Here is a 27664-nt window from a genome sequence, read left to right as displayed (position 1 = left end):
AGATTTGTATTATATTAAAGTGTTGCTCAAAGCAGCCAACTACGGTAATGTAGTCTAAATGACCCCAGTCGGTAGTATGAGGGTTAACTCATCAGAGATCAATTCTGTTGAAAATAGTTTTGCAATGACTTAACTCTGGCTAGATAAAAAAAAAACGAAACAGTGATGGTGCGTCATATACTTCAAACTGGCATGGTGTTCCATTACATTAGATAAAAAGTGATAATAGGCTAGGACCAGATGGGAGATGGTAAATTCATATTGAAATCAACTGGGTCTGCATGGGTTAGCCTACGTACGACAGTCCTGCTGCTGAAATGGTTTTCTGAGTGTTTCTTTCTGTCTTCGTCTCAATAATAAGCAAGTGCAATGTTCTTTGGAGCAACACAGTCTTGTAAATTATTTGGTGTGGTGATGTCGTTTTACTTATCTGCCGCGTGGAGCAGCAACCACTCGCTGCTAAAGCGGAAAACCTTTGCTGTCACGAGTGCGGTGTAAGTAATGGAGTAGCAGTCACGCCATTTTATTTCCGACCGTTCTCTTTTGTATTTATTCAGCGAAATAACACAGAACATTTGGACAAAGTTCACCACAAAACGTTTGCTTGTAGAAATAGGTTGTTGTCATTAAAATGATAGTACAAACGTGCCACTTTAAAAGCAAATAAGCCAACCAGAGTATGCACCAATGGGAAGGCTGTTCGTCTGAGGTTATGCTAATATTTGCCGCAAAGCATTCGCAAATAAGTAAAAGATACCGGCTTTCCATGACATGTACGTAAATGTAACGATAGGGAAACAAAATATACATTTGTGTAGGACTGACATGGAATTACAGTTTGAAATGTATCAGCATCGGCAAAAATGTAATATTGTAACCATGACCTCAAATTAGTTCCCACACATTCTTGAACATTGCTGCCATTGGATTAAAGTATCGTCAGTGAGGTACATCCTTACCTGTTACTTCATTAAATGAAGTATCAGAACATGATGAATGGAATTAGATGAGAAATGATTATTCTCGCCTGATCTTCGGAGAACTACAACACTCCGATGATCCCGTTCTGATTAGCTGACGATGTAATAACTATTGTGAATGTAAACTACAGTTCTGTGCGCATGCTGCCGTCTTCAAATGTATGTTGAACAAGTCTTCCGCCCACGCACACCTTCAAAATACTGTTATTACATCGTATAAATCAAATACAATGTTATTGGTCACAAACACATGGTTAGCAGATGTTAATGCGAGTGTGACGAAATGCGCGTGCTTCTCGTTCCGACAGTGCAGTAATATCTAACAAGTAATCTAACAAATTCACAACAACTACCAGGAGATTTGACCTCTAATGGCAATTGGGAAATATAGTTGACAACTCAAATGGGAATTTTGAGTATTCCTGTGTATGATGTATTTTCCATAATATGGTACTGGAACAGTATTCAAACATGAGACGAGGTGGCCGAGTGGTTAAGGCGATGGACTGCTAATCCATTGTGCTCTGCACGCGTGGGTTCGAATCCCATCCTCGTCGTTGAGAGAGATTTTGTCATTGATGGAGGATTTGAAATAGGAGTTTATTTCCCCGCTAAACGCGTTACTACAATGGTTGTATTGGTTGTATTGGTCTAGCGAGAATTCTACTCGAGTATTTAAGAATATGTTTGTAAATAATATTTGGATATCCTTAGTTAAATGTTCTACATACATTTAGTCACCATTAAAATAGCATGCTATTAATACCTACAGCCATAATCAGTTTCGCACCTAATTCAACGTACAAAGAAACACTCCGCTCTCAGAATTCCAGGCGGTGCCGTGGCTTAGATGGTTAAAGCGCCTGTCTAGTAAACAGGAGATCCTGAGTTCGAATCTCAGCGGTGCCTTTTACCTTTATCCACTTGATTGAGTTATAAAGGGTGTATAAAATAACAGTCACTAATTCATTTCACAGAAAGTGTCTGTTAGAGTACTAGGTGCTTTGCACTTCAACAATCTATATTTCTTCATTTTTTTTGCTGTCAAATACTCTATATGCCTGGCTACCAAAACATATTGCTTCTTACAAACACTACGCCACTGCGATAGACAATTGGGGGCTCGTTTGAGTGGTCTAAGCATCTGCAAAACCACCAATGATTGGTTGACAATATAACGTCCCACAATGCAGGCGATGGCTGCAGGATGAAGTTCAATCAAATACAGTCTTAAAGCTGAATATGTAACTTTTTGGTCGATCTGGACAAATTCGTCTTACGTTCGATTTTGTACTCCAGCTTTAAAGAGCCGAAAATGCAATATGTTGGGTTATGGAAAATATACTTCACAGCGGTTTAAATACAAGTACAATGACTCGTTACACCACACTTGCTTGTTTTGTCGCACAAACTGAAATGAGGGTTTACTGCACAACGGAGACAGAATTACAATAGGCCTCGTCTTCGAGGAATGCTCCTCAGAGCCAGATGCTGATGACAGGTTGCCCCAATGCTGGTTAGAAGTGGTTAGGTGTGCATTTTCGCTAACCCTAACCCTTTTTCCTAACCTGCTACGTTATTTCTCCTAACAATTTAATTGATTGCAGTTTTAGATTGGATGTATGTAGCGAATATAGACCGGCCGACTAATTGGAGTTGTCAGGACACATGATACTACAGCGCTTGATTAAGTGAACCTATGACCATAGGATCACCTCGAGAAATGCTATAAAAATGCATTTGGCAGCGGCGGAATTCGGCAAAACGACTCCAGAGACTGGAGCCTAAATCCAGCGCCCATAGACTGCTCAGAGGTGCAAAGTAAAAATAATACTAATAACTAAATAAAAACTATGCACAGGTAGCGACTTAATAATATCATTATACATACTCACACACACACACAAATTCGTCATGCCAATTTCCCAGTCATAATACTCTAGCATTATGTGTTAAACCTTAGAAAATGCGATCACTACACATTTAATAAATATTCCAGTCTATTTTCCTAACACTGTCCAGAGAACTGGATTCATTTTCTGTTTCTCACCACTGGAGAGCGCCCTTTGACCACAATCAATATGACTATATACAGTGAATTCAGAAAGTATTCAGACCCCTTAATTTATTCCACGTCACATGTTATTACATTTTAGAATAAGGCTGTAACGTATTAATTTTTAAAATCATCACACACACACACACACACACACACACACACACACACACACACACACACACACACACACACACACACACACACACAATACCCCATAATGACAAAGCAAAAAAAAATTGTTTAAAGAAATGTTAACACATTTATTCAAAATAAAAAACAAATACCTTATTTACATAAGTATTCAGACCCTTTGTTATGAGACTCGAAATTGAGCTCAGATGTATCCTGTTTCAATTGATCATCCTTGAGACGTTTCTACAACTTGATATGAGTCTCAGACCATGAGAAACAAGATTCTCTGGTCTGATAAAACCAAGATTGAACTCTTTGGCCTGAATGCCAAGCGTCAAGTCTGGAGGAAAGCAGGCACCGCTCATCACCTGGCTAATACCATCCCTCCGGAGAAGCATGATGGTGGCAGCAAAATGCTGTGGGGATGTTTTTCAGCGGCAGGGACTGGGAGACTAGTCAGGATCGAGGGAAAGATGAATGGAGCAAAGTACAGAGAGATCCTTGATGAAAACCTGCGTCAGAGCGCTCAGACTGGGGCGAAGGTTCACCTTCCAACAGGACAACGACCCTAAGCACACAGCCAAGACAATGCAAGAGTGCCTTCGGGACAAGTCTCATGTCCTTGAGTGGCCCAACCAGAGCCCGGACTTGAACCAGATCTAACATCTCTGGAGAGACCTGAAAATAGCTGTACAGCAACGCTCCCCATCCAACCTGACAGAGCTTGAGAGGATCTACAGAGAATGGGGGAAAACTCCTCAAATACAGGTGTAGTGTCATACCCAAGAAGACTCAAGGCTGTAATCGCTGCATCAACAAAGTACTGAGTAAAGGGTCTGAATACTTATGTAAATGTCAGATTTTAGTTGTATATTATTTATACATTTGTCGTGAATAAAAGCCTGTTTTTGCTTTGTCATTATGGGGTATTGTGTGTAGATTGATGGGGGAAAAAATGACTAAAACTATTTTAACAAAATGTGGAAAAAGTGAAGGGGTCTGAATACTTTCCAAATGCACTGTATACACTGTGTACAAAACATCAGGAACACCTGCTCTTTTCATGACAAACTGACCACATGAATCCAGGTGAAAGCTATGATCCTTTATTGATGTCACTTGTTAAATCCACTTCAAATCAGTGTAGATGAAGGGGAGGAGACGGGTTAAAGAATAATTGTTACGCCTTGAGACAACTGAGACATGGATTGTGTATGTGTTCCATTCAGAGGGTGAATGGAGAAGACAAAATATTTGAGTGCTTTTGAACGGGGTATGGTAGTCGGAGCCAGGAACACCGGTTTGAGTGTTTCAAGAACTGCAACGCTGCTGGGTTTTTCACGCTCAACAGTTTCCCGTGTGTATCAAAAGGACATCCAGCCAACATGACAACTGTGTCTGTGGAACGCTTTCAACACCTCGTAGAGTCCACACCCAGACAAATGTCCTAATGTTAAGGAAAATAACAGGCTCACATACACACGTTGAATACAAGATTTTGTCAGGCTTGTTATGGTTTTGTTCTACCTGTATTTGTTTACTGACCTTCGGTTGTAAACTAACACTACTGTTTTATTTGTATGTCAATTTTCTGTTCTTTTATTCGTCTACTGCAGGTCAGGGGCTTGGTCAGAATAGCGGTAAGGGTCAAATATGTCACGCCGAAAATCACGCAGGTTAAAAGGTGTTTTGGTCTCCTCAAGAGCAACGTCTTCCTTCACCTTCTTCTCCACAACAACGGGGAGTGTATGGGGTGGTGGTAGTGGCTCAGTCGCCTTGACAGGGCGAGGTGGGTGATCGATCAGGCAGTCAGGGTCCCAGTAAGGGTCACAGTCATACTCCATCCCTTTAATGATGATGGGAGGAGGACGAGGAGGTTGGAGAGACTTCTTAGGAGATCGTGGAGGTGGTGCTTCAACAGCTGGCTCCAGAGGTGCTGCAGGAGCTGGCTCCATAGGTACAGCAGCAATGACCACCGTAGCAGTTTGGGGTTTGCAGGCAGGGTTGTAGCGTGGGTCACAGAGGACTGGGATGGCCCCTGCAGGCAGGTAAACGATGTGAGCTTTACAGAGGGGGTCTTTGGGGTTACACAGATACAGGACGTCAGTCTTAGTAAAAGAAAGTGGTGCTTGGGTAGTAGGAGTGGGCTGAGTGGTAGCAGGCAGTGTGGTGGTAGTAGGAGCTATGGTGGTGGGTGGTGGGGTTATCACACCCAGGGCATTCTGGTAGCTGGAGGCGTCTGGCCCATAGACCTGCTGCTCCAGGTGACGCATCTGCTGATACAGCATCCTGATCCTGTCAATCTCATACAGCTGGGAGGAATATAGAGAGAGATCCACACAGGGTTTGAGAATGAGAGAGGGAGAGAAAGTGAAAATAAGTGATCAGGTGGGATGAGGAATGGGCAGGTGAAAAGAACCTGTATTAAATTATGTTTAACATTCATTACAGTGATGAAAAATCTGCTAGGGAGTGTCTCATGATTTGCTCCCTTTACTCACTCCTTCAATATGGCCGATGCTGTTGTAGAATTTGTAGTAGGACTGGAAATCAGGCGTGCCGCCATGCCACTTGTGATCGACATTCCGTTTGGGGCGTGACTGAGACAGGAAGCCACGAGCCTGGGCAGAGTCGATGCTGACCTCCCTCACAGCTGCATTTAATGGCAGGAACCATGGTGGAAGAGAGGGGGATGGAGAAAACACATTCAGGAAAAATAATTTTACCTTTTTTTCTTGCACGTGCGAACACTCGCGCACACATACGCAAGTCAAACATAAATCAAAGAGTAGGCTAGGCAGTAAAACAAGCACGTGCCATTGTTGTATTTTCTTTTACCTCTAGCCTTCAGTGGTGTAGCATCCAGCAAACCTGCAGAGCGGTATAAGGGATAGAGGATACCACAGGGTCAGAGGTGTCGAAAGGGGTCTTGCTAGCTACAGAATTATCTGCAGACTCAGAAGTTTAGGAAAACTTTATAACTTTCTATTTCATAAAATCTGTTTGCGTTATCACGTTTGCAATAGAAAGCTATGCCCCGTTATATACGCTATATTTAGTTGCCAACTCGGCATACATGTTGGTTTAGAGTGGAAACAGACCTGGGAGTAGGCAACATAGTGTCCCCGTCAGGAGAACCTGAGAAATCATCCTTGCCACCTGGAAAACACACAGACACTTGACTGGTGTAAAATACAGTAGGAATTCTATGTTCTTCTGCTTTGATCATAGACCAGACACCTGCTGTTCACTTAGTAGCTGTATTGGCACATTGGATAATAAACTGACTAGTTTCTTTCAGATTTGAAACTACCTACATCAAAATATCCTTTCATTTTTATCAGACTACACAGAAAGCTTTCAATTTACCACATGAATCAATGAAATCACCTGTCCACCCTTTAATAGATGAATTACATTACACATGACCCTAAACTGACAAGTTAAACCTTGACTGAGCAGCAGTGATATTTTATATAGAATATAAAGATCTTCCCACTTCACACCAGGAAAGTCTCTGGTGCTCAAGCTTATGTCCACAGCATCAATTAACTAATTTAAAGAAATCCTGTTTTAGACCCACAATCAATCATTGATGCATGCAATCACACGTCCCCTTATACAATAATGATAAATATATTAATTGAATGAACCTAGTCAGGCCTCTTGACCAGTCTAATGATCAAAGCACATATTATATGAAGCAAATCATTTTCAATTTTTTTCTTACTCACCTGTACTCGTATCTCTCTTCACAGCCCAGTGTCAGTTTGAGACAACTTTACAGTTCATAAATACTGAACTCAATGCCACTCATAATTTGGGTGCTTTCCATTGGCTATTGAGCCCAAGAAAACTCCACCCCTTGCACCTCTACCATCCTTTTCTTCTTGAGACGTGGACATGGTTAAAGCGCTCATTAAGCACTATAATAAGTGTGTACCTGAGGGAATTAACAATAAAATGGAAACTTCAAATTAAATAGGCTTACAACTCGTAAAACCATGACAGCCAGGCACCCGCTGAGGGCAGAAAGTGTGCATGGGGTGGTAGGGTCCCTTGATGTTTTGGCCTCACTACAGCTGCATTTGGTCCTGTTAAAAGTACTCTTCAGAAGAGATACATTGTAGACTCTCTCTTCATGTCATATGTATACCAATATGGTATTGCATGATGATCATCAACTGACACACGTATTCCAAATGAGTTCTAAAATGTCCCAGTACAGAATACTTGAAACTTCTCAACCCATTTTCAAGTTAACCTCTGTTCAGACATATGTTGTACTCCCAGGGGGTAATATTAGCAAAACAGACATTTTCTTGACAAAACCTGCTTGAACAGCAAAATTAACCCCTTCTCTCAAAACAGCTGGGGTTTTCCGTTTGAACTTCTGTTACTTGGCAAGACAATAATTAGGTTGGGGGTGTAGGGTTGACTTCTGTTTCAAGTAACTAACACTGAAAAAGGATATCAAAAGTAAGTCTATACTGCCTTGTCACAGGTTACTAACAAAATGACAACACTTTTGTTTTTGAGGCAGGCCTGCATCACTAAAAGTACACCGAGCATAACCACAGAACAACCTTATAGGTTTGCACATTCAAATTATAGGGCACTGACAACTCAAATAGTCTGTATGAGATTGCTGTCAGAGCTCATATTGCATTACTTAACTATCACACTAAGAGAAACAAATACATTGTACCTCTGCGACCTTTAAGGGAAATACCAGTACCTTGTCATCATGTTCTCTGCCGGGCATTGAGAAAGCACACAGATAATCACTACCCTCCGTGAACCAGACAGGCAATGGGGCCACATCCTTTAATTCTTTACTTTGAGAACAGTCACTACCATCTAAAAACACCCAAGGAGGAACATTAGGCCTATTTGTACACCTACAGAAATCATTTAAATAAAAATGTTTTAACATCAATGGAAAAGGGGAACTGAGGAGTGGCAATATGGCTGTAGGGGCCTTCATCTGGGCTGTAGTCGTGGCATAGGCAGATTCAGAGGCCCCCTGAATGGGCGAGAGCCACACCTTTTAAGGAGGCAGAGGGGCGTTTAAACCGGTGTGAGGGGAACAGGGCAGGAATCTGGGAAATGTGCTAAAACAGTGGTGAGACCCTGAGAGACACACACACTCACCATAATAATCAAAGAATATCCTGTAGTGATACAGCAGAGGATTATAAACCACTTTCATGGCCAGCATGTCCTGACCAGTCTATTCTCACCCCCTTCAAAAGACATACATTCCAAGGAAAATTAAGTTGTGTTTTGGGGCACACATTAACATACTACATGACCACCATTATATGGCAGACAGTGGAAATGTCATATTATATCCTTTAGGAGCACTTCGTCATAATACTGCTAAAGGTATTCTTTCCCAGCCACGCATGACACCTCTCCCAATGCTCCACATTAGAGATAAAACACAATGTTCAATAGTATTTAGACTGTGTATCTAAATAACTTTGTGACAACTGCTGATGTAAAAAGGGCTTTATAAAATACATTTGATTGATACAGTGTAAAAATCTATGGCATGATGTTCAAAATATGCTATTCGTCACTGGCCTTGGCCACAAGTTGGGATGTTGTAGCTGAGACGGCTATCCTCCTCAAGACCGAGGGGTCTTGATTACAAAATACCTTCAATCTACAGTTGAGTTCACTTCATTCTGTGACACTACATTATTTCCTATTCTACAACAAAACAGAGTCTCAATGCAAGATAGATAGGGTCCAAACAAACACTTTATTTATGACTTGTTCATCTAAACATTCACTTCACGTCACATTTCAAATACCTCTCATGTACCGTTTGCCATCTGAACTTACTATCCTCCACTGTACAATCCTTTACAGAAATATGGTTAACAGGCAGGGCAAGAATGTCTTCTGTATGTCACCTCCCATGTGGCCCCCATGTGATCTACTCCAGTGGTCGCGCTCTGCCAGTGCTGTCAGACCGAGACAAGTGCAATGCCTCTTAAGATTGCCGGCAATTGCCCAAGACTCCGCCTCTCAACACAAGCCAGTCTTAGTGGCCCCACTTAGAATGTAAAACCACAAGGAAGCATAGCATGTTCCACGACCAGTTGCACTAAATTCCAATAAATTGGAGAAAATGGTTAAACAAAATGACTCCTGGGCTGTTCAGGGAAAGAGACAAGCTGTGTGATTCAGACAGCTATACTAGCAGCTAAAGGGCCCTTTTTGGGTCAAAGATGAGACAGCAAAGGTGCAAGTCAATATTAGGCTTTTTGTGTTGACAAGGGGTAGTAAGTTAGGAAGGGTGATCAGTTCCAGTTATAGTCAGTTTTGCATGGGTTTGCACAGCGACTCTTGAGGTGCACAGGCTGATCACCCAGCAAAGCTGTCCAGAACCAGCAGCAACGTAGTTGGATGTTTTCAAGGGATCTAAACCTTTGTGAATTCACATCAGAGACACAGCATCTGGGTTGTGCTTTCATTATAGCGCAAAACCCACCCTAGAGATCCCTGGCAATGTTATTTGCAGCAACTGCGACCAAGGAATTCCTACCCTCTGGTGGAACTGGATGAGTGGTGCACCCTGTGAGTCAGGAAGTGCTGCTTTTGCAGTAGGTCTGATGAGTTTATCTACCTGCACAAACAGCACTTTTGACACCAATGGGCAAAAACAGCAAGTTCAGTGGATCCCACCATTTATGGGGTGGCAGGCTGCCTAGAGGTTAGAGCGTTGGGCCAGTAACCCGAAAGCCAGAAACTATGTAATTGGGAAAATACAATGAAGTGGACTTCTTTCTTTCACCAAAATGTTGGATGACCACGTCAGATTTGAGCAGATAGGACGTCTGCCTTGTGACAGAAGTGCTCACATTGCGGTAGGTAGGACATAACCATTACCTGCACTGTAAGCACTTTATTACATAGCAGACAAGCTCCCCCCCACAAAGCACATTCTCAGTAAACATTGTAAGGCACCAGGGGTCTCAAAACAATTTCATGGTATGTAATTAGGGGGCGAAGTGTTAAAAAGATGCAAGCAAAATGTTTATGTATAGACTCTTCCATGTTCCCACGGTCCACAACACTCACCCTTACGAATGGGCATTGAGTTGGCAGATAGTTTGTCCCACTGTCTGAATAGACTGCTCCAGGCAAGTTGCAGGTACTGGGGAAATAATATTGCATGTTAACATCTGAATAACAAATCATGAATCCACAATATCAAAAATCCATAAATAATGTAACATTGTAAAAACATTCGCGTAGCAATGACCATAGCCTCAATCAAACTAATGGAGGAATTGGTGGGTGTGGGGATTGCAGAGGTTGATTGTAAACAAACGTTTTACCCACGTGACCTTCCCTCACCCACATAAAATCCACACGAGGACATACATCCCTGTAATAGTAAATGTACGCGCTACGAAAAGTTATTAGAGCGCCAATCTATTGCAGAATAGCTGGCTGGCTTCGAGTAAATAGGTTTCAGTGCGCAGTCAATTATTCTCCAAAATACCGAATGTGAAAGTGCACTTTCAAAATTAGCTAATGCACGAGTCATGACACATTTAGCTATTATGACAAATCAAACAATATAGTTGGGTATATCTAACTAGATAGACAATCGATCTGGTGATGTAGTTCAGAGCTAAACAATCTTTGGGCTCTTTGAGATTTTCGTCCTTACAAATGTAGCAAATGAAAGGTAACATTTGTGCCACTTTCTTCAGGGGTCTTTACCCTCCTTCCGAAATCTCTTTGTTGCGTAACTAGCTAGCTAGCTAACGTTAGCAAGCTGGCTAGTGGCTACACACAATCCGGCGTTTCCACACATTAATCATGATACCGCAAAGTTACGGACAAGTTCCATAGCGGTAATTACCGAAAGATTTAACTAATTTACGCAAACAATTTCTGGTTTGATGGTCAAAGCAACATTGATGCCAGAATAATCCGAAATAGGAGCGCGCATGTCAAAGGCCATCGACAAAGTAAATCCACGCGTTTTATGTCTCACGCAACACAAAAGGACAACCAATTCATTATATTAGTCTTCAAATAGACTAAAACGCAGACTTCCTTACCTGTTGTGCGGCTCAAATTCTTTACAGAACTATTCACAATTTCACCACTCCACTAACAGCCTATGTTTTTGTAAACAAAGAAGCACATGGCTTCACAGCCATATCTTTTAAACGAAATCAATTTTCCTCCGCTCATCAAATAGTACCGGTACTCCATTTCTCATTGACTGGCTTTTCAGACATGAAAAAAGTAGTTGTTCTAGAGAGACTTCCATCCTATATCAACGAAAGGATACATTGTATATTTTTTTAACGAATGTCTTCAAAATGCTGCTTCGATGTTGCAAAACAGGGCGAGGCAAGCCGCGAGTCCTCAGCGGTCATCCCTGTCCGTGCAAACCGGATGGATGGAACCTGTGACGCATAGGGTCAATATGTTTAGAAAATCTGTGGTACGAGACTTTGATTTTAATATACCTAGCTACAGTATTTGATCGTCTTGGGTAAACATTTATCCCTGACACAATTAGACTTTGTAATATAAACCCTGAGCCTCAAATACATTTTTTGTTTCAACATTTCAGAACTCGGAACCAAGCTGCATTATGCCAGTCTACCAGAGGGAGGCAGAAGCAAGCACGCGAACTGGAAGACTTACGCCTCGATCACACAGACAGTAAATTGCATTCTGGTACACCAGAAGTACATTCATTTCCACACGCCTTGATCACACCGACAGAGTTTGCATTCTGGTACATCAGAAGCACATTCATTTCCAATGGAACGCTGCGTTTGCTTTACAGCAAGCAAAGGCAGTGTGATCAGGGTGTAAAATCTGACATGCAACGCCTGGGCAGAGGAACGCGACCTCAAACTGTTCTGTCCCTATTTTATAGCTGCTATACTAGCAGTTCTCAGCGTCAATGTTAAGGTACGAGGCCAAAGTTTACAATAACTGCAACGCTAGCCAGCAAATACTATAAACTACTAGGAAAAATTGAGCAAACTTGTTTAATAATTAAACCCCGCGATTGGCATTGTGGGTGTTTATCGAAGCAGAAGGTCCACGAAACCGGAATTACAGCCAAATCACTGTGCTGCTATCAACAGTTGACTGGAATCCACACGAGATCTGTTCTGTGAGCACTGTATACTCAGATTATCAAACCATACGAGTTGATTTGTTCTCAATCAAAGCAAATTAAGTAAATCGGCGAATTTATCATTTGTGCAGGAGTCTCTGACGCGAATAATCCACATCAACTGCTGTATATAATTGTGCATCTGTCCAGTGTTTCATCTAAACCGATTTTACATGAACAGATAATGGCTTTGTCTCGGGTGTTTTTCCGTTTACATGGCTATTTGCGACCCATATCGAAAACACAGGCTCCTTTGGTCTCCCGACTCATACGGACCCAGAATGAAGCGAGGTATTGGCAGTGTACTGCTGCTCCACAGTCGACGAGTTGTCGCTGGCAACTTCAGGAAGAATGCCTTGGTGAGTGTCTTGACTATTGTTTTTTTTTTGTTTTTTTTAAATCTGCGCTTCCCTTTACCAAAGGCTATGATTCTTTGGCATTTAATTCACTCTAGTTTCCTATGTGTTTGTTATTGAAGTTCAAGTTGTTCATATCAAAAACAATTTTAATTGTCTCGTGATTCGTAAACATCAGGTGTGGACTAACAGTGAAACTGCTTCCGGGCCCTTCCTAACAATGCAGAGAGAAAGAAAATAGAGAAATAATAAAGTAAAACACGGAATAATAGTTTACCAATGAGTAACGATAACTTGGCTATATACCAGGGGTATGAGTTAATATGTACAAGAATACTGAACAAAAATATAAATGCAACGATTTTTACTGAGTTACAGTTTATATAAGAAAATCAGTCCATTGAAATAAATAAATTAGGACCTAATCTATGGATTTCACATGATTGGGCAGGGATGCAGCAATGGGTGTGCCTAGAAGGGCATAGGCCACCCACTTGGGAGCCAGGCCCACTTACAGAGGAGCCAGGCCCACCCACAGGGGAACCAGGCCAAGCCAATCAGGTTGAGTTTTTCCCCCACAAAAGGGCTTTATTTCATACAGAAATAATCCTCAATTTCACCAGCTGTCCGGGTGGCTGGTCTCGGACGATGAAGAAAAACGATGAAATACGATGAAGAAGACAGATGTGGAGGTCCTGGGCAGGCGCGGTTACACATGGTCTGCGGCTGTGAGGCCGGTTGGACGTGCTGCAAATTCTCTAAAATTACGTTGAAGGCGGCTTATGGTAGATAAATTAACATAACATTATCTGGAAACAACTCTGGTGGACACTCCTGCAGTCACCAGGCTGATTGCAAGCTCCCTCAACTTGAGACATCTGTGCCATTGTGTTGAGTGACAAAATTGCACATTTAAGAGTGGCCTTTTATTGTCCCCAGCACAAGGTGCACCTGTGTAATGAGCCTTCTGTTTAATCAGCTTCTTAATATGCCACACCTGTCAGGTAGATGGATTATCTTGGCAAAGGAGAAATTCTCACTAACAGGGATGTAAACAAATGAATGCACTACATTTCAGAGAAATAAGGCTTTTTTGAATATGGAACATTTCTGGGATCTTTTATTTCATTTCATAAAACATGGGACCAACAGTTTACATGTTGCTTTTTATATTTGTGTTCAGTATAACTAGGAATAAAGTGACCGATAGTAAACAGTAGCAGCAGTATATGTGATGAGTCAAAAAAAGGTTGTTCGAAAAAGGGTCGAATGGCTTGGGGGTAGATGCTGTTTTAGGGTCCTGTTGGTTTCAGACTTGGTGCATCTCTACCGCTTGTCGTGCGATCGCAAAGAGAACAGCCTATGATGACCTCTATACCAGTGGGTCTGGATGGCATGGAGCTCAGCTACAGTGATGTACTGGGTAGCACCTACCCTCTGTAGCGCCTTGCCAAGTTGTCATACCAAGTGCAGATGCAGCCAGTCAAAATGCTCTCAATGGTGCAGCTGCAGAACTTTTTGAGGATCTGAGAGTCCATGCCAGGTCTTTTCAGCCTCGTGTTACTTGAGAACCAATGTTGTACTTTCAAATCAAAGTTTATTTGTCACCTGCGCCGAATACAACCGGTGTAGACCTTACAGGGAAATGCTTACTTACAGGCTCTAACCAATAGTGCAAAAAAGGTATTGGGTGAACAATAGGTAAGTAAAGAAATAAAAACAACAGTAAAAAGACAGTGGAAAAACAGTAGCGAGGTGCGTACAGTAGCGAGGCTATATACAGTAGCGAGGCTACACACAGACACCGGTTAGTCAAGCTGATTGCGGTAGTATGTAGATATAATGAACAGAGAGTAGCAGCAGTGTAAAAGAGGTATTGGGGGGGCACACAATGCGAATAGTCCGGGTAGTCATTTGATTACCTGTTCTGGAGTCTTATGGCTCGGGGGTAAAAACTGTTGAGAAGCCTTTTTGTCCTAGACTTGGAACTTCGGTACCGCTTGCCATGCGGTAGTAGAGAGAAAAGTCTGTGGCTGGGGTCTTTGACAATTTTTAGTGCCTTCCTCTGACACCGCCTTGTGTAGAGGTCCTAGTTGGCAGGCAGCTTAGCCCCAGTGATGTACTGGGCCGTACGCACTACCCTCTGTAGTGCCTTGCGGTCGGAGGCCGAGCAATTGCCGTACCAGGCAGTGATGCAACCAACATGCTCTCGATGTTGCAGCTGTAGAACCTTTTGAGAATCTCAGGACCCATGCCAAATCTTTTTAGTTTCCTGGGGGGGAATAGGCTTTGTCGTGCCCTCTTCACGACTGTCTTGGTGTGTTTGGACCATTCTAGTTCTAGTTGTTGTTGATGTGGATACCAAGGAACTTGAAGCTCTCAACCTGCTCCACTACAGCCCCGTCGATGAGTGGGGCGTACTCGGTCCAATATTGGAGTTTAATCTGATACATTGGTTAGAATAGTGTCTGGACCTGACACTTGACTAGGCCAGTTTCCATATTATACACTAATATTTACTTATAAATCTAACATTTGAATCTTCAGAGCTCAGCTATGGAGGACTTGTTATGCACTTTGACTATGTGTGGCTACGGGATCATTGCCGCTCTGCCTCCTGCTACAACAGCAAGACCAACCAGAGGAACCTAGATACGTCACATGTGGAGCTGAACATATGTCCCGCCAACACCAGGGTGGATGATGAGAATCTCTTCCTCACATGTAAGTCTTGGTTTGAAGATTGCTTTTCTCAACTAAGAGAAAGCCCACATTGTGAAGTAGCCTGGAACTTGACCACTGCCAATCCTGAGATAGTTACTGCATTGTTCAGGGAGACCTTTGCCTCTTGTAAAAGGCTATAATGACATAGTGCAGACATTGCTACCATATTATTTATTTCACACTGTAACCATTAAATCCCTTACTCTGGTTGCAATCAGTCATTTCATTTGAGGTCATATATCTAGGTCTGTTTGACGTCGTCAAACTCTAAATCCATTTGATGTTTTTTTAATATTTCAGCCCATTTCCTTTTTGGCAGCACTGTGATATATGCACCTATTGCTAGTCATCATTATTTGGAACAGTTATTGAATGTATAATAGAAGGAATTGCCTTTGATGTGTGTACCCCAGGGCCCGATGGTCATGTGACAAAGTACAACCTGAGTTGGCTGGCTCAGAACAGCTATGAGGGACAGAAGCAGAGTGCCATGCAGCCACGCATCATCTGGAACTCTGACATCTATGCCAATGCCAAGGTGTCCCCTGCCAATTGGGACAAGTTTATGACCTGTGACGATGAACTGAAGAAGTTCCTCAGGAACTTTCTGCTGTATGGCATTGCTTTTGTGGAGGGTGTCCCACCAACTGTTGAGGCCACAGAGACTGTTACCCAGAGGGTCAGCCTCATCAGGTACTGGCCTCTTAGGGAATGGGAAGTGGGTGTTCAGGGGTCTTAAAAGTAGTTGCATACCACCCACCACAATACATACAAACAGAAATGGTTTTAGAATGGGAGATTATTTAATAAGGGTTAGCTGTTGTTAAAGCAACAGTGCATTTTAAAAATGTATTTGACCTTTGTTTAACTAGGCAAGTCAGTTAAGAATCCATTCTTATTTACAATGACGGCCTAGGAACAGTGGGTTAACTGTATTGTTCAGGGGCAGAATGACAGATTTTTATTTCAATCTAGCATTCAATCTAGCAACCTTTCGGTTACTAGCCCAACGCTCTAACCACTAGGCTACCTGCTACAGGGAAGATGTTGGTTTCCTTAATTAACAACAAGCCCTTGATACTTTTGCCAAGTGAACATGCACAACAAACTTTTCTCAGCACTTAGAATGGAGTGTGGATTTGTCAAAGAGGAGAAGAGAGAGTAGTGGTACTGCCTTCTCATTAATCCACCAGGTTCATTGAGGACTCCATAGGTGGTGTGGTTTTGAAGTTTCCAATGCCTGAACCAGCACACTAATCCCTCTTTATACTAGACTCTAATTTGGGGTGACGAGGAGGGAAGGGAGGGAGGAAGCAGTGTGTTAGAAGAAATGCATTGCACATGGTTGCCAGATGAGGCCATTCTTCTAGTCCAGTAACACTGTTTGGCCATCAGAAGTAATCGCCCTCCTTCTGACACCCCAAAGAAACAAAAGACAACTCTTTGCTCTTTGGAGTGAAGTTGCCATTATAAACATGTTTGAATTGCTCTTGTATAGTGTTGTCGATATTCTTTTTGAGACTGCAGACTCTACTTTGTGTTTTCATTCCTGTTTCCTATTAGGGAGACTATGTATGGCAAGATGTGGAACTTCACTTCAGATTTCTCCCGAGGAGACACTGCCTACACCAAACTGGCCCTGGACTGTCACACAGACACCTCATACTTCCAGGAACCTTGTGGGTACGTATTCAGAAGATGTTCACACACGGATGGGTGTTAATTGTTTGAGTTATCATTGCAGGTCAATTTAGCACGGCAGCACACATGCTGATCTGTATCTTGGTTAGGTTGAGATTCCTCTTCAGATGCAGACACGTTAGACATCTATGTAGGTTATTGTGTTAGGTGATTACAATGATGTGGTCCTCTGTAGCTGAGTTGAGAGAGCATGGTGCTTGCTACGCCAGGATAGTGGGTTCGATTCCCGGGACCACCCATACTTTAAATGTATGCACGCATGACTGTCAGTCGCTTAGGATAAAAGCGTCTGCTAAATGGAATATATATTGTTAGTTAAAAGGACAGTTTTAACAACAGGTTCAGCATTGTGGAACAGGCCATTCCTTTTGGAAGCTGCAGTTTGACACTGTTTCAACACCGGTTTATGGCTTTTTGTAACTGATAAGATGCAAGGCAGATGCACATTGCTATGGCACAGATTTCTTGAATCTTGATAAAACAAGATATAGTGTGATAGGCTCCACCTTGGTGTCCCATGAAATGACAGGGCAATGCGCCATCTATTGGGCATTTCATCACATCATGTGACTTACTTTGATGCCATTGACTTTGAATTACAGGATCCAAGTGTTCCATTGCCTTAAACACGAGGGAACGGGAGGAAGAACACTACTCGTGGATGGATTCTATTCTGCAGACCAAGTACTCCAGAAGACACCTGACAACTTTGAGCTGCTAGCACGGGTGCCTATCAAGCATGAGTACATTGAGAATGTCAGCGACCACCGCAACCACATGATAGGCATCGGCCCTGTGCTCAACATGCATCCCTGGAACAATGAGGTGTACATGATCCGGTATGACCAGTCTGTTTTCATTTAAGATGTGAATGTCTCCCTGAATGTCTTGCTTTAAACATATCTTCCATTGTCATTTTAGGCCATACAACCTCTAACCAGTACTTGTTAGCTATTAATTCACAATGTTGTACACATTTGAGAAATGCTACACCCATCAATATGAATTAAGTCCCTTGGGAGGGTTCTTTGTGGGAAGCTCAGGATCTTTTGCTCATAATAAAAAATAATAGTGTATACAGCGTAACACTTGTTAATCCAGAGCTAGATCTTTTGAGCTCAATGTTATGAATATTTAATCTGATATTGAGGATTAATATGGTATCACCTCCTGCTTGGTTGCCTCTCTCACAGATACAATAACTATGACCGGGCAGTCATAAACACTATCCCCCATGACGTTGTCAATCGATGGTATGTGTCTCACAGACAGTTGACCACAGAGCTGAGGAAGCCAGAGAATGAGTTGTGGGTCAAACTGAAGCCTGGAAAGGTAAGGAAAAAGAGATGCCTTTTTCATTGATCTAGACAGAAAGGATTCATCACTACATGTTGATATAAGAGGGGGGTGGGGGACATTCTGAAACCAGGATTGGGTTTCAGGGGATGGGTAATGTACTACAAAATCATACACAAACAATACAGTATGTTCCCTCTTTTTCTGGTAGGTTCTCTTCATTGATAACTGGCGTGTCTTGCATGGTCGGGAGTCCTTCACAGGCCTGCGGCAACTGTGTGGCTGCTACCTGACCAGAGACGACGTCTTGAACACTGCCCGCTCCCTGGGTCTGCAGGCCTGAGTGAAGAAGAGTCTCCAGCCAAAAGCTGCAATATTTTGGAGATAAAAGCTGCAGCCCTGCTTCTTCAGAATACCATATTATTAAATCAAATCAACAACAAAAAAATCACAGGCGCCGAATACAACAAGCCCTTAACCAACAATTCAGTTCAAGAAATAGAGTTAAGAAAATATTTACTAAATCAAGTTTTAAAAATGTAATCAAAAAGTAACACAAGATATTTACATAACAACAACGAGGCTATATACAGGGAGAACCGGTACCGGGTCAACGTGTGGGGGTACAGGTTAGTCGAGGTAATTTGTAAAGTGACTGCATAGATAAGTAACAGTGAGTAGCAGCAGTGTAAAAACAAAGGGGGGGGGGGGCAATGTAAATAGTCTGGGTGGCCATTTCATTAATTGTTCAGCAGTCTATGGCTTGGGGGTAGAAGCTTTTAAGGAGCCTTTTGATCCTAGACTTGGTGTTTCAGTACCGTTTGCCGTGCGGTAGCATAGAGAACAGTCTATGGGTGACTGGAGTCTTTTACTATTTTTAAGTGTTTAAGTGAAGAACATGGACTGTGATCTGCATTATGCATGCATATGCTCTTGTTAGAACAACAATATTGAGATGTTGGCTTTGTTTTAGGGATTAGTTTCTAATCTTAAAATATGTCTCAATCACTACATAGCACTTTTACCAGACATTTTTGATTAATGTATTTAGGAACTTTTGCCTGTTTCAATACACGTTTTCTTGATTTGATTGAATAATCAACCCTTATCCCAGTCTGCTGTTCCCACATGCTTCAAGAGGGCCACCGTTGTTCCTGTTCCAAAGAAAGCTAAGGTAACTGAGCTAAACGACTACCGCCCCATAGCACTCACTTCTGTCATCATGAAGTGCTTTGAGAGACCAGTCAAGGACCATATCACCTCCACCCTACCTGACACCCTAGACCCACTCCAATTTGCTTACCGCCCCAAAAGGTCCACAGACGGTGCAATCACACTGCACACTAACCCATCTGGACAAGATTAATATCTATGTGAGAATGCTATTCATCGACTACAGCTCAGCATTTAACACCATAGTACCCTCCAAACTCGTCATCAAGCTCAAGACCCTGGGTCTCGACCCCGCTCTGTGCAACTGGAGTACTGGAATTCCTGATGGCTGCCCCCAAGTGGTGAGGGTAGGTAACATCTCCACCCCGCTGATCCTCAACACTGGGGCCCCACAAGTAGTGGAGAGGGTAGTAAGTTTTAAGTTCCTCGGCGTACACACCACGGACAAACTGAATTGGTCCACCCACACAGACAGCGTGGTGAAGAAGGTGCAGCAGCAGCACTTCTTCAACCTCAGGAGGCTGAAGAAATTTGGCTTGTCACCAAAAGCACTCACAAACTTTTACAGATGCACAATCGAGAGCATCCTGGCGGGCTCTATCACCGCCTGGTATGACAAAAGTTCCGCCCACAACCGTATGGCTCTCCAGAGGGTATTGAGGTCTGCACAACGCATCACTGGGGGCAAACTACCTGCCCTACAGGACACCTACACCACCCGATGTCACAGGAAGGCCATAAAGATCATCAAGGACAATAACCACCCGAGCCACTGCCTGTTCACCCCGCTATCATCCAGAAGGCGAGATCAGTACAGGTGCATCAAAGCAGGGACAGAGAGACTGAAAAACAGCTTCTATCTCAAGGCCATCAGACTGTTAAACGGCCACCACTAACATTGAGTGGCTGCTGCCAACACACTGACTCAACTCCAGCCACTTTAATAATGGAAAAATGGATATATAAAATGTATCACTAGCCACTTTAAACAATGCCACTTAATATGTTTACACACCCTACATTACTCATCTCATATGTATATACTGTATTCTATATCATCTACTGTATCTTGCCTATGCTGTTCTGTACCTTCACTCATTCATATATTTTTATGTACATATTCTTCATATATATATATATATATATAATATATATAATAAAAATATATCCTTTACACTTGTGTATAAGGTAGGTGTGATATTGTTAGGTTAGATGACTCGTTGGTTATTACTGCATTTTCGGAACTAGAAGCACAAGCATTTCGCTACACTCGCATTAACATCTGCTAACCATGTGTATGTGACAAATACAATTTGATTTGATTTCTATTGGGTGGCTCTCTCTTGTTGTCAAGCAAAGACAGACTGACATGCATTAAAACGTATCCAGCATCAAAGGAACATTTTATATTTTTTATTTGAATGTCATGCATTCTTTTATAGTTTAATGGTGTTATGTTATCACAATGTTGAACTCTAATTAGTTGAACCCAAATGTCCTTTTTTCCCCGTTCTGGTGATTCTAGAATGAACTATCGCGTGGCTTGGATGGGAGGTAGCGCTTTTTCCTGAAAAGTCATGCGCATTGAACACACGTGTCCCCCTCAGTCTCATTGCACACCGAAGATGGCGGACGTTAAAAGTAAGTGGTCTGCAAGCCCGTCTTTGCACAGCCAAACGGTAGTATTTATATAGCTGGCTACAAGTGCTACGCAATGGGAGGTGTGTGAAAGATGTGTAGCTAGTTACGATGTTTATTTACTTGGAAATTGTTGCATGTTTTTAGCAGCACTGCTGCACCCTCAACATGGAGGCATGGTCAACTAGGCGGCCACGTTCGCAATAGCCTTTGCTGATCTAGTGTAAACCGTGTGACTATCCAACAAGCTAGGTCTATGGCATATTTATTTACCTGCGTATGCTCCCAGATGGTTTTGCAACCTTGCTGAATTTTGTTAGCAAAATGGCCAGCTAACTTTAGTTAGCTTAGCAAGTCGTAATGAGTAGCTAACCGTAGTAAGTTGCAAGTAGATTCATATAAACATGTCCAGTTAACTAGCTCGTTAATTTGGCATATCCGAGTTATGTGGCTGTTTGTAGATATACAGGTTGCTGTGAACGCTGGCATAGTACCTCGTTTGGTCAAATTGGCCGTAAAGGCCTATATAATTTTTTTATACCATGTGCAGGCCGTGTCGGCCACGTGGGTGTGCCTTACCAAATCCAGTGTGGGCTTCCAATGATGATGACTTGAACTACCGATAATTCTTACTCGTTATGTAACGATTTCTTCGTTGTCTGAAATAGCTCACAATAATGGTATGCGTATGGAGGTGAGATCTATTAGTTATCAACCACCACCTCTGAAAACGGGGGATCCCCTGTAGATAAACGTCATGCCATGGAACGAAAAATGTAGTGAGTAGTAACGTGTATCTCTCTGTTTTTGCTTTCAAGTGAACTCTGCCAAAAAACAGAAGAAGAAGAAGGAAAGGACAGTTTCTGATGATGAAGTTGGGGTAAGTCCTTATTATAATTGTTATGCTCCAGTTGGCTAAAAGCTTCTCACTGTTATAGATTCAAATGGTATGAAAATGGTAGTGTACATTTTCCTAAATATATATATCTATTTTTTACAGGATATTCAGGAGAGTGGTGATTTCCTCATCAAACCAGAGTCCAAAGTTGCCAGTCTGGACACATCTCAGTGGCCATTGCTGTTGAAAGTGAGTTTTCTTTGTGCTTGTCATCTATCTGTAGAAGCAGGATGCTGTATCTGAAGTGATGAACTTGTTTATCCATTCGCTGAGTGCTGCTGGGCCCTGGCATTGCAGCCTCCAGTGTCTGTTCTTGACTCAGGGGGTTCAGCGGCCTGACTCTATGCTTTTGTCCCCAGTGTTCTACTGGGGTAACTGTTGGGGCAGGTGTGCTGATGCGTGTGTCAAGGGCCCGGTCACAACTAAGACGAGCGTAAACTCCTGATCACATGCACGTCCCTTTGCGGTTACATTTAGTTACTTGTAACTGTACTTAGTTTGTTTAATTCTAACTCATTGTGTTGCAGAATTTTGACAAACTCAACATTCGGACAGCTCACTACACACCTTTGCCAAATGGCTCAAACCCTTTGAAGAGGAGCATTCAGGATTATGTTCGGTAACTCTTGGTTCTTAATTATTTTCTTCTGTGTCAAAGAAAACGTATGAAGCCACATGATGAATGTAAATAGATTGCACTAGCACTATGTGCAAAGATGACTTCTTATCTATCACCCTTGTCTGATGGCTCTACGTGGCTGCATTTGAAAATATTGATGTCTTGTCTGTGATTTCATTTTGCTCCTCTTCTCTAACCCCATGTCGATCCATGTGATGTGCAGGACAGGCTTCATCAACTTGGACAAGCCTGCAAATCCCTCCTCTCATGAGGTGGTGGCCTGGATCCGACGTATCCTGCGAGTGGAGAAGACTGGCCACAGTGGCACCCTGGACCCCAAGGTGACCGGCTGCCTCATTGTGTGTGTGGACAGAGCCACACGACTGGTCAAGTCCCAGCAGAGTGCAGGTGAGTCGCCTTGTAAACCCAACCCCTTCCTGCTCGGACTGTTTACCTCCTTCTGGTTATGTAAACACATTAAGATTGGCCACTCCTTACTACTCTTCTGCCGTCTGTTTCAGGCAAAGAGTATGTGGGAATTGTTCGGCTGCACAATGCTATTGAGAATGAGCACACACTTGCTAGGGTAAGTTAATAGTTTGTCTTGTCTTAGCATGGCTCAGTGGTTTAATTTAACTGTAAAATTATACCTTTTCATATGAAGGTTTTTGACATGGACGTGAGATGATGAACGTGTTTATCCATTCTCTGAGTGCTTGCTAGCGTCCTGCTTTCTCTGTGGTGCGCATGTCTGTTTTAGACATGCGTGTCTACTGTGTCCCGGGATCCACTCTGCCACCTCAGTGTTCTACTGGGGCAGCTCATGCTGGAGACAGGGGCAGGACTGGAGGGCCCTGCGATAACAAAGACGAGTTGACACACCTGATCACACATTACAAAGGAAATGGGTGATATACCCGTGTTTTGAGAGTTCGTGGTTAATCCAACACTTATTTTTTTCTCTTTTTTTCTTTTAGGGAATTGAAACCCTCACAGGTGCTTTGTTCCAGCGACCACCTCTCATCGCAGCCGTTAAGCGCCAGTTGAGAGTTAGGACCGTTTATGAAAGCAAACTCATTGAGTATGACCCAGAGAGGAGATTGGGTAAGGAATCGAATGCGTTATTTCCTCATGCTCTGGGGGGCGGGGGCGTACTTTTAATACATGACATTCAATATCATTAAACTAGAAGCTGTTAGCATAGAGATAATAAACTAACTGTGCTTGTTGCAGGTATTTTCTGGGTGAGCTGCGAGGCGGGGACCTACATCAGGACCCTGTGTGTCCACCTGGGGCTCCTCCTGGGTGTTGGTGGTCAGATGCAGGAGCTGAGGAGAGTTCGCTCTGGTGTTCTGGGAGAGAGGGTGAGTCGCACCTATTTCTCAATCCTTTGGCTGTGTCTTGTCAGTGGTTAAATTGAAGTCCAATGTGTTAAGTTCAACTCTGGGCCTCTCCCCAGTTCCGGTAATTATTTATTGGCACAGAAATGGCATAGTGGCTCTGAGTAGGAAGTAGATATGCCCAGCCACTTGATGTTATGGAAATTCTATTTAGGCCTGTGTTCTGTTTGTGTCATGTATTTTAGACTCCTTCAATGTTGGAACTTGTTCTCTGCAGGACAACCTGGTGACCATGCACGATGTGCTGGATGCTCAGTGGCAGTATGACCACAACAAGGACGAGACGTACCTGCGCAGAGTCATCTACCCACTGGAGAAGCTTCTGGTGTCGCACAAACGTTTGGTCATGAAAGACAGTGCAGTGAGTGATTTCAGCCTTGTAATTGATAGTCTGGGTGTCATTTTCAAACTGACCTTGCTTAGAGGACTGAACATGTCTTTAATAAACTGTGGTTTATTTTCTCCCCAGGTGAATGCGATCTGCTATGGAGCGAAGATAATGTTGCCTGGTGTCCTACGATATGAGGATGGCATTGAGATGAACCAAGATATTGTGGTGATAACAACCAAAGGAGAGGCCATTTGTATAGGTGAGCAATAGAAATATGCTGTTCTGCAAAGCAATTGGGAGGTTTTTCCAAAAGGCCACATGATGATCTCATAGGCGGCATTAGCACTTTGTGCAAAGATGACCTATTATCTATCACCCTTGACTGATGGCTTTGAAAAACCACATTTTCTCCATATACATCTTTTATGTTCGTGTCTGAAGTTTCCCCCTTTGATTTTTCAGCTACTGCCCTCATGACTACTGCAGTGATCTCCACGTGTGACCACGGTGTCGTGGCCAAGATAAAGAGGGTCATCATGGAACGCGACACCTACCCCCGCAAGTGGGGCTTGGGGCCCAAGGTATCACCTCTAGTGCAAGCTACTGGAAGTCTTCCCATTTTTACCACTTTATGCTTTTAGTGCACATCGTTATTCTTCTTACTAGTAAGATTTTGATTTGTAATGAACAGGCCAGCCAGAAGAAGATGATGATCCAGAAGGGACTGCTGGACAAACGTGGCAAAGCCAACGACAGCACTCCATCAGACTGGAAGGATGGCTACGTAGATTACAGGTGTGAAGCCAGTCTAACAGGCGCTTGATAGAGCAGTGGTTTTGAAACCTACATGTTCTGATTCTAGTCAGCAGACGGTTATCCCTTTCTGGTCTGCCCCGTGGTCTCTGAGGGAGTCAGTCTGCAACATCAACTCTCATAGCTCAGCAGAGGTCTGGTCATCCGTTCTGCATGTCTGGCAGCTGAGCTGTGTGCACATGCATAGCTATTATTTCCCACCCATGTGGGTTAACTTGTGAGGAACTTGATGACTAGTTTGTGGATGTAGGTGTATTTGTAAATTAAATAAGGTATGCGTCTGAAACAGTGAGACATGTTGCTTTCTCATTTTCAGTGCGTCCAAGCCCAAGGCTGAAGAAACCGGCAATGGGGATGCAAAGGTATGCTAACATAAGTTTATACTCTGGTATTGCTGGCCACAGGAGGCTGCTGAGGGGAGAACGGCTCATAACTATGTCAGGAACGGAGCAATGGAATGGCATCAAACACCTGGAAACCGTGTTTGATACCTTCCACTAATTCCACTTCAGTCGTTACCACGGCCCCGTTCTCGCCAATTAAGGTACCCCCAGCCTCCTGTGGTATTGGCACATGCCAAATAAGCAGTTTATTCCACATAAATTAAGCTCATGAGGTGGAGTAAATGACAATTTCTCAATCTTTCAGAGGAAGAGGGAAGACAGTGATAGTGATGCTGCGGCAGCCGCTGCACCTTCCGCTCCATTGGCAGAAGACCCCAAGAAGGAGAAGAAGAAGAAAAAGAAGGAAAAAAAGCAAAAACTGGAGCACCCAGCTGCAGAGGCGGCGGAGCCAGCAGCAGAGACCGAAGGAGAGGTGGGTTTCTGCTGCTGGCCAGACTGGACAGCTGTATAATCTTGTGGCTAGAGAAATTCTGGTCGTAGCGACATACTGACCTCATGTTTTTCGGTGGTAGTTTTTCAGTAACTATACTGGTAATGTACAGTGAGTTAATAATGTGCCATGCCTACGAGTGCACAACCAGAGCAGACAGTTATCCCTTTCCAACCTGCCTGTGGCTTCAGAGGGAGTCGGTCTGCTACGTTATTGGGGGTGTGAGTCATTCGAGCATGTGAGCATCCGGTCATGTTGGGTCCTTACATTTTCCACATCTACTTTGTTAGCAAGTCGCTACAGCCAACATGCACTTAAACTGCAGAGAGCATTTTCCCTTAGAACTTTGAATTGCTTTCAACATTTACCCAAAGAATAACAAATCTCCTTATGCGCAGGTGGGCGAGAGTGCCAAGAAGAAGAAAAAGAAGAAGAAGAAGGAAGCGGATGCAGAAGCAGAGTGAAGAGCTTATAGACAATGAAAGGACCGTAGAATTGTGAGGGTCCAGAATGTGTCCCTGCAGATATTTATCCTACAGATGCAGCAGGTGCTGAAGACAGCAGGCGGGGCAAGAACCGAGTAACATTTTTTGTTTTGTTAATCTGTCCAGAATGACCACAAATGGCGACTCATAAGGGGCTAGTCTTATGATCATACGGTTGTGACATCTCAACTAGAGCCATTCAGGCCCTACCCATGCCTGCGACATTGTCTACCCATATCTGGGACTTTCAGGCCTTTACCCTACCCAGGCCCGATTGCTGCTTTCAAATTTAAAGCCCGGCCCTACCCAAAATCAGTAGTAACTTCCTCTGTTAATAAATCCATTAGTGACTTCTCTCTGTCACTCAGTCCCTGGGCACAAGGCAGCTGGCTCTACATGCACTCTGAATATCCACAGCAGCGGCTCCACTTAAGCTTCTCTGCTCAATTATCGAGACCTGTTAAGTAGTTTTGTCACACTAAACTCCAACTCAAGAAACATTTGTTTTCTGTGAAATAAATCTCTCCTGGTGTTTATCTGCGGTTGAAGCACTTCTGACACAATGTTCAGACTTTAGTCTGATGTGACTAATGTGCAGCAGAGCACTAGCAAGTGGCCCAGCTTAACATGTTAGTGATCAATTTAGTGCTACCCATACCCTAGTTATTTTGAGGGAAACACAGGCCCAAACCTGATGTATAATGTCGTGTTTGGGTAGCAGAGCCCTGATTTCAACAATCCCTGTATGATCTTGCTTTTGTACTCAAATCTTGTTTTTACGTGTTTTAACTACTGTCCCTATGTGGACTTTGGTTTACTCTGGGCGTACCCTCGACTGTGTGAAATGCCACGGGCATGTTTTTTATATTGTACTGTAAATACAAATGAGCTGTAATCATAAATTGTCATTTGAAATTAAATGGTTTTTGTTATGCTGCCGTTGTCCTGTCTACCCAGTGTCTAGGATCTGAGGCTATTTTCTACAGTATAATGACTTGTAGGGGGAGAGGTAGAATAATTGAGTTTCGTATTCAGAAGTACTTTTCACACCAA

General features: G+C 43.0%; 3 protein-coding genes and 7 non-coding genes across 11 annotated transcripts; 9 read left to right on the top strand and 1 right to left on the bottom strand.

Moving 5' to 3' along the window:
• Positions 1-936: 936 nt before the first annotated feature.
• On the top strand, positions 937-1071 carry LOC124015983. The gene has a single exon (XR_006835273.1). It is a non-coding gene; the product is annotated as a U8 small nucleolar RNA (small nucleolar RNA).
• Positions 1072-1455: 384 nt separating this feature from the next.
• On the top strand, positions 1456-1537 carry trnas-gcu. Its single transcript has one exon. It is a non-coding gene; the product is annotated as a tRNA-Ser (tRNA).
• A 278-nt stretch (positions 1538-1815) lies between these two features.
• Positions 1816-1889, top strand: trnat-agu. Its single transcript has one exon. It is a non-coding gene; the product is annotated as a tRNA-Thr (tRNA).
• Positions 1890-4268: 2379 nt separating this feature from the next.
• Positions 4269-11277, bottom strand: LOC123993985 (proline-rich extensin-like protein EPR1). The gene is made up of 6 exons (XM_046296474.1): positions 11262-11277; positions 10267-10342; positions 6273-6330; positions 6010-6042; positions 5673-5824; positions 4269-5483 (listed from the first exon to the last, which is right to left on the bottom strand). The coding sequence occupies exons 3-6, from the start codon at positions 6319-6321 to the stop codon at positions 4779-4781; spliced, it is 939 nt and encodes a 312-aa protein (XP_046152430.1). The 5' UTR covers positions 6322-6330; positions 10267-10342; positions 11262-11277; the 3' UTR covers positions 4269-4778.
• A 983-nt stretch (positions 11278-12260) lies between these two features.
• Positions 12261-18868, top strand: LOC123993975 (trimethyllysine dioxygenase, mitochondrial-like). The gene is made up of 7 exons (XM_046296465.1): positions 12261-12702; positions 15247-15423; positions 15837-16116; positions 16987-17106; positions 17727-17963; positions 18318-18456; positions 18632-18868. The coding sequence occupies exons 1-7, from the start codon at positions 12528-12530 to the stop codon at positions 18761-18763; spliced, it is 1260 nt and encodes a 419-aa protein (XP_046152421.1). The 5' UTR covers positions 12261-12527; the 3' UTR covers positions 18764-18868.
• A 2268-nt stretch (positions 18869-21136) lies between these two features.
• On the top strand, positions 21137-27527 carry LOC124007895 (H/ACA ribonucleoprotein complex subunit DKC1-like). Of its 2 annotated transcripts, none has more exons than XM_046318747.1 (15): positions 21137-21234; positions 22050-22111; positions 22232-22318; positions 22657-22748; positions 22972-23156; positions 23270-23334; positions 23726-23852; positions 23982-24112; positions 24366-24509; positions 24618-24738; positions 24942-25060; positions 25171-25274; positions 25609-25654; positions 25941-26108; positions 26525-27527. In XM_046318747.1, the coding sequence occupies exons 1-15, from the start codon at positions 21171-21173 to the stop codon at positions 26588-26590; spliced, it is 1581 nt and encodes a 526-aa protein (XP_046174703.1). In that variant the 5' UTR covers positions 21137-21170; the 3' UTR covers positions 26591-27527. The 2 variants fall into 2 exon arrangements, with proteins under 2 accessions (XP_046174703.1, XP_046174714.1); XM_046318758.1 differs by lacking the exon at positions 21137-21234 and adding an exon at positions 21293-21314.
• On the top strand, positions 22369-22578 carry LOC124016077. The gene has a single exon (XR_006835304.1). It is a non-coding gene; the product is annotated as a small nucleolar RNA SNORD17 (small nucleolar RNA).
• On the top strand, positions 22800-22879 carry LOC124015994. The gene has a single exon (XR_006835277.1). It is a non-coding gene; the product is annotated as a small nucleolar RNA SNORD83 (small nucleolar RNA).
• On the top strand, positions 23428-23638 carry LOC124016082. Its single transcript, XR_006835306.1, has one exon. It is a non-coding gene; the product is annotated as a small nucleolar RNA SNORD17 (small nucleolar RNA).
• Positions 24793-24870, top strand: LOC124015990. The gene has a single exon (XR_006835274.1). It is a non-coding gene; the product is annotated as a small nucleolar RNA SNORD83 (small nucleolar RNA).
• Positions 27528-27664: the final 137 nt, after the last annotated feature.

The sequence above is a fragment of the Oncorhynchus gorbuscha genome, linkage group LG02, assembly GCF_021184085.1.
Source record: "Oncorhynchus gorbuscha isolate QuinsamMale2020 ecotype Even-year linkage group LG02, OgorEven_v1.0, whole genome shotgun sequence".
Lineage (NCBI taxonomy): Eukaryota > Metazoa > Chordata > Actinopteri > Salmoniformes > Salmonidae > Oncorhynchus > Oncorhynchus gorbuscha.
Note: the sequence above shows the minus strand (reverse complement) of the source record. Positions and strands in the feature narration are given on the sequence as shown.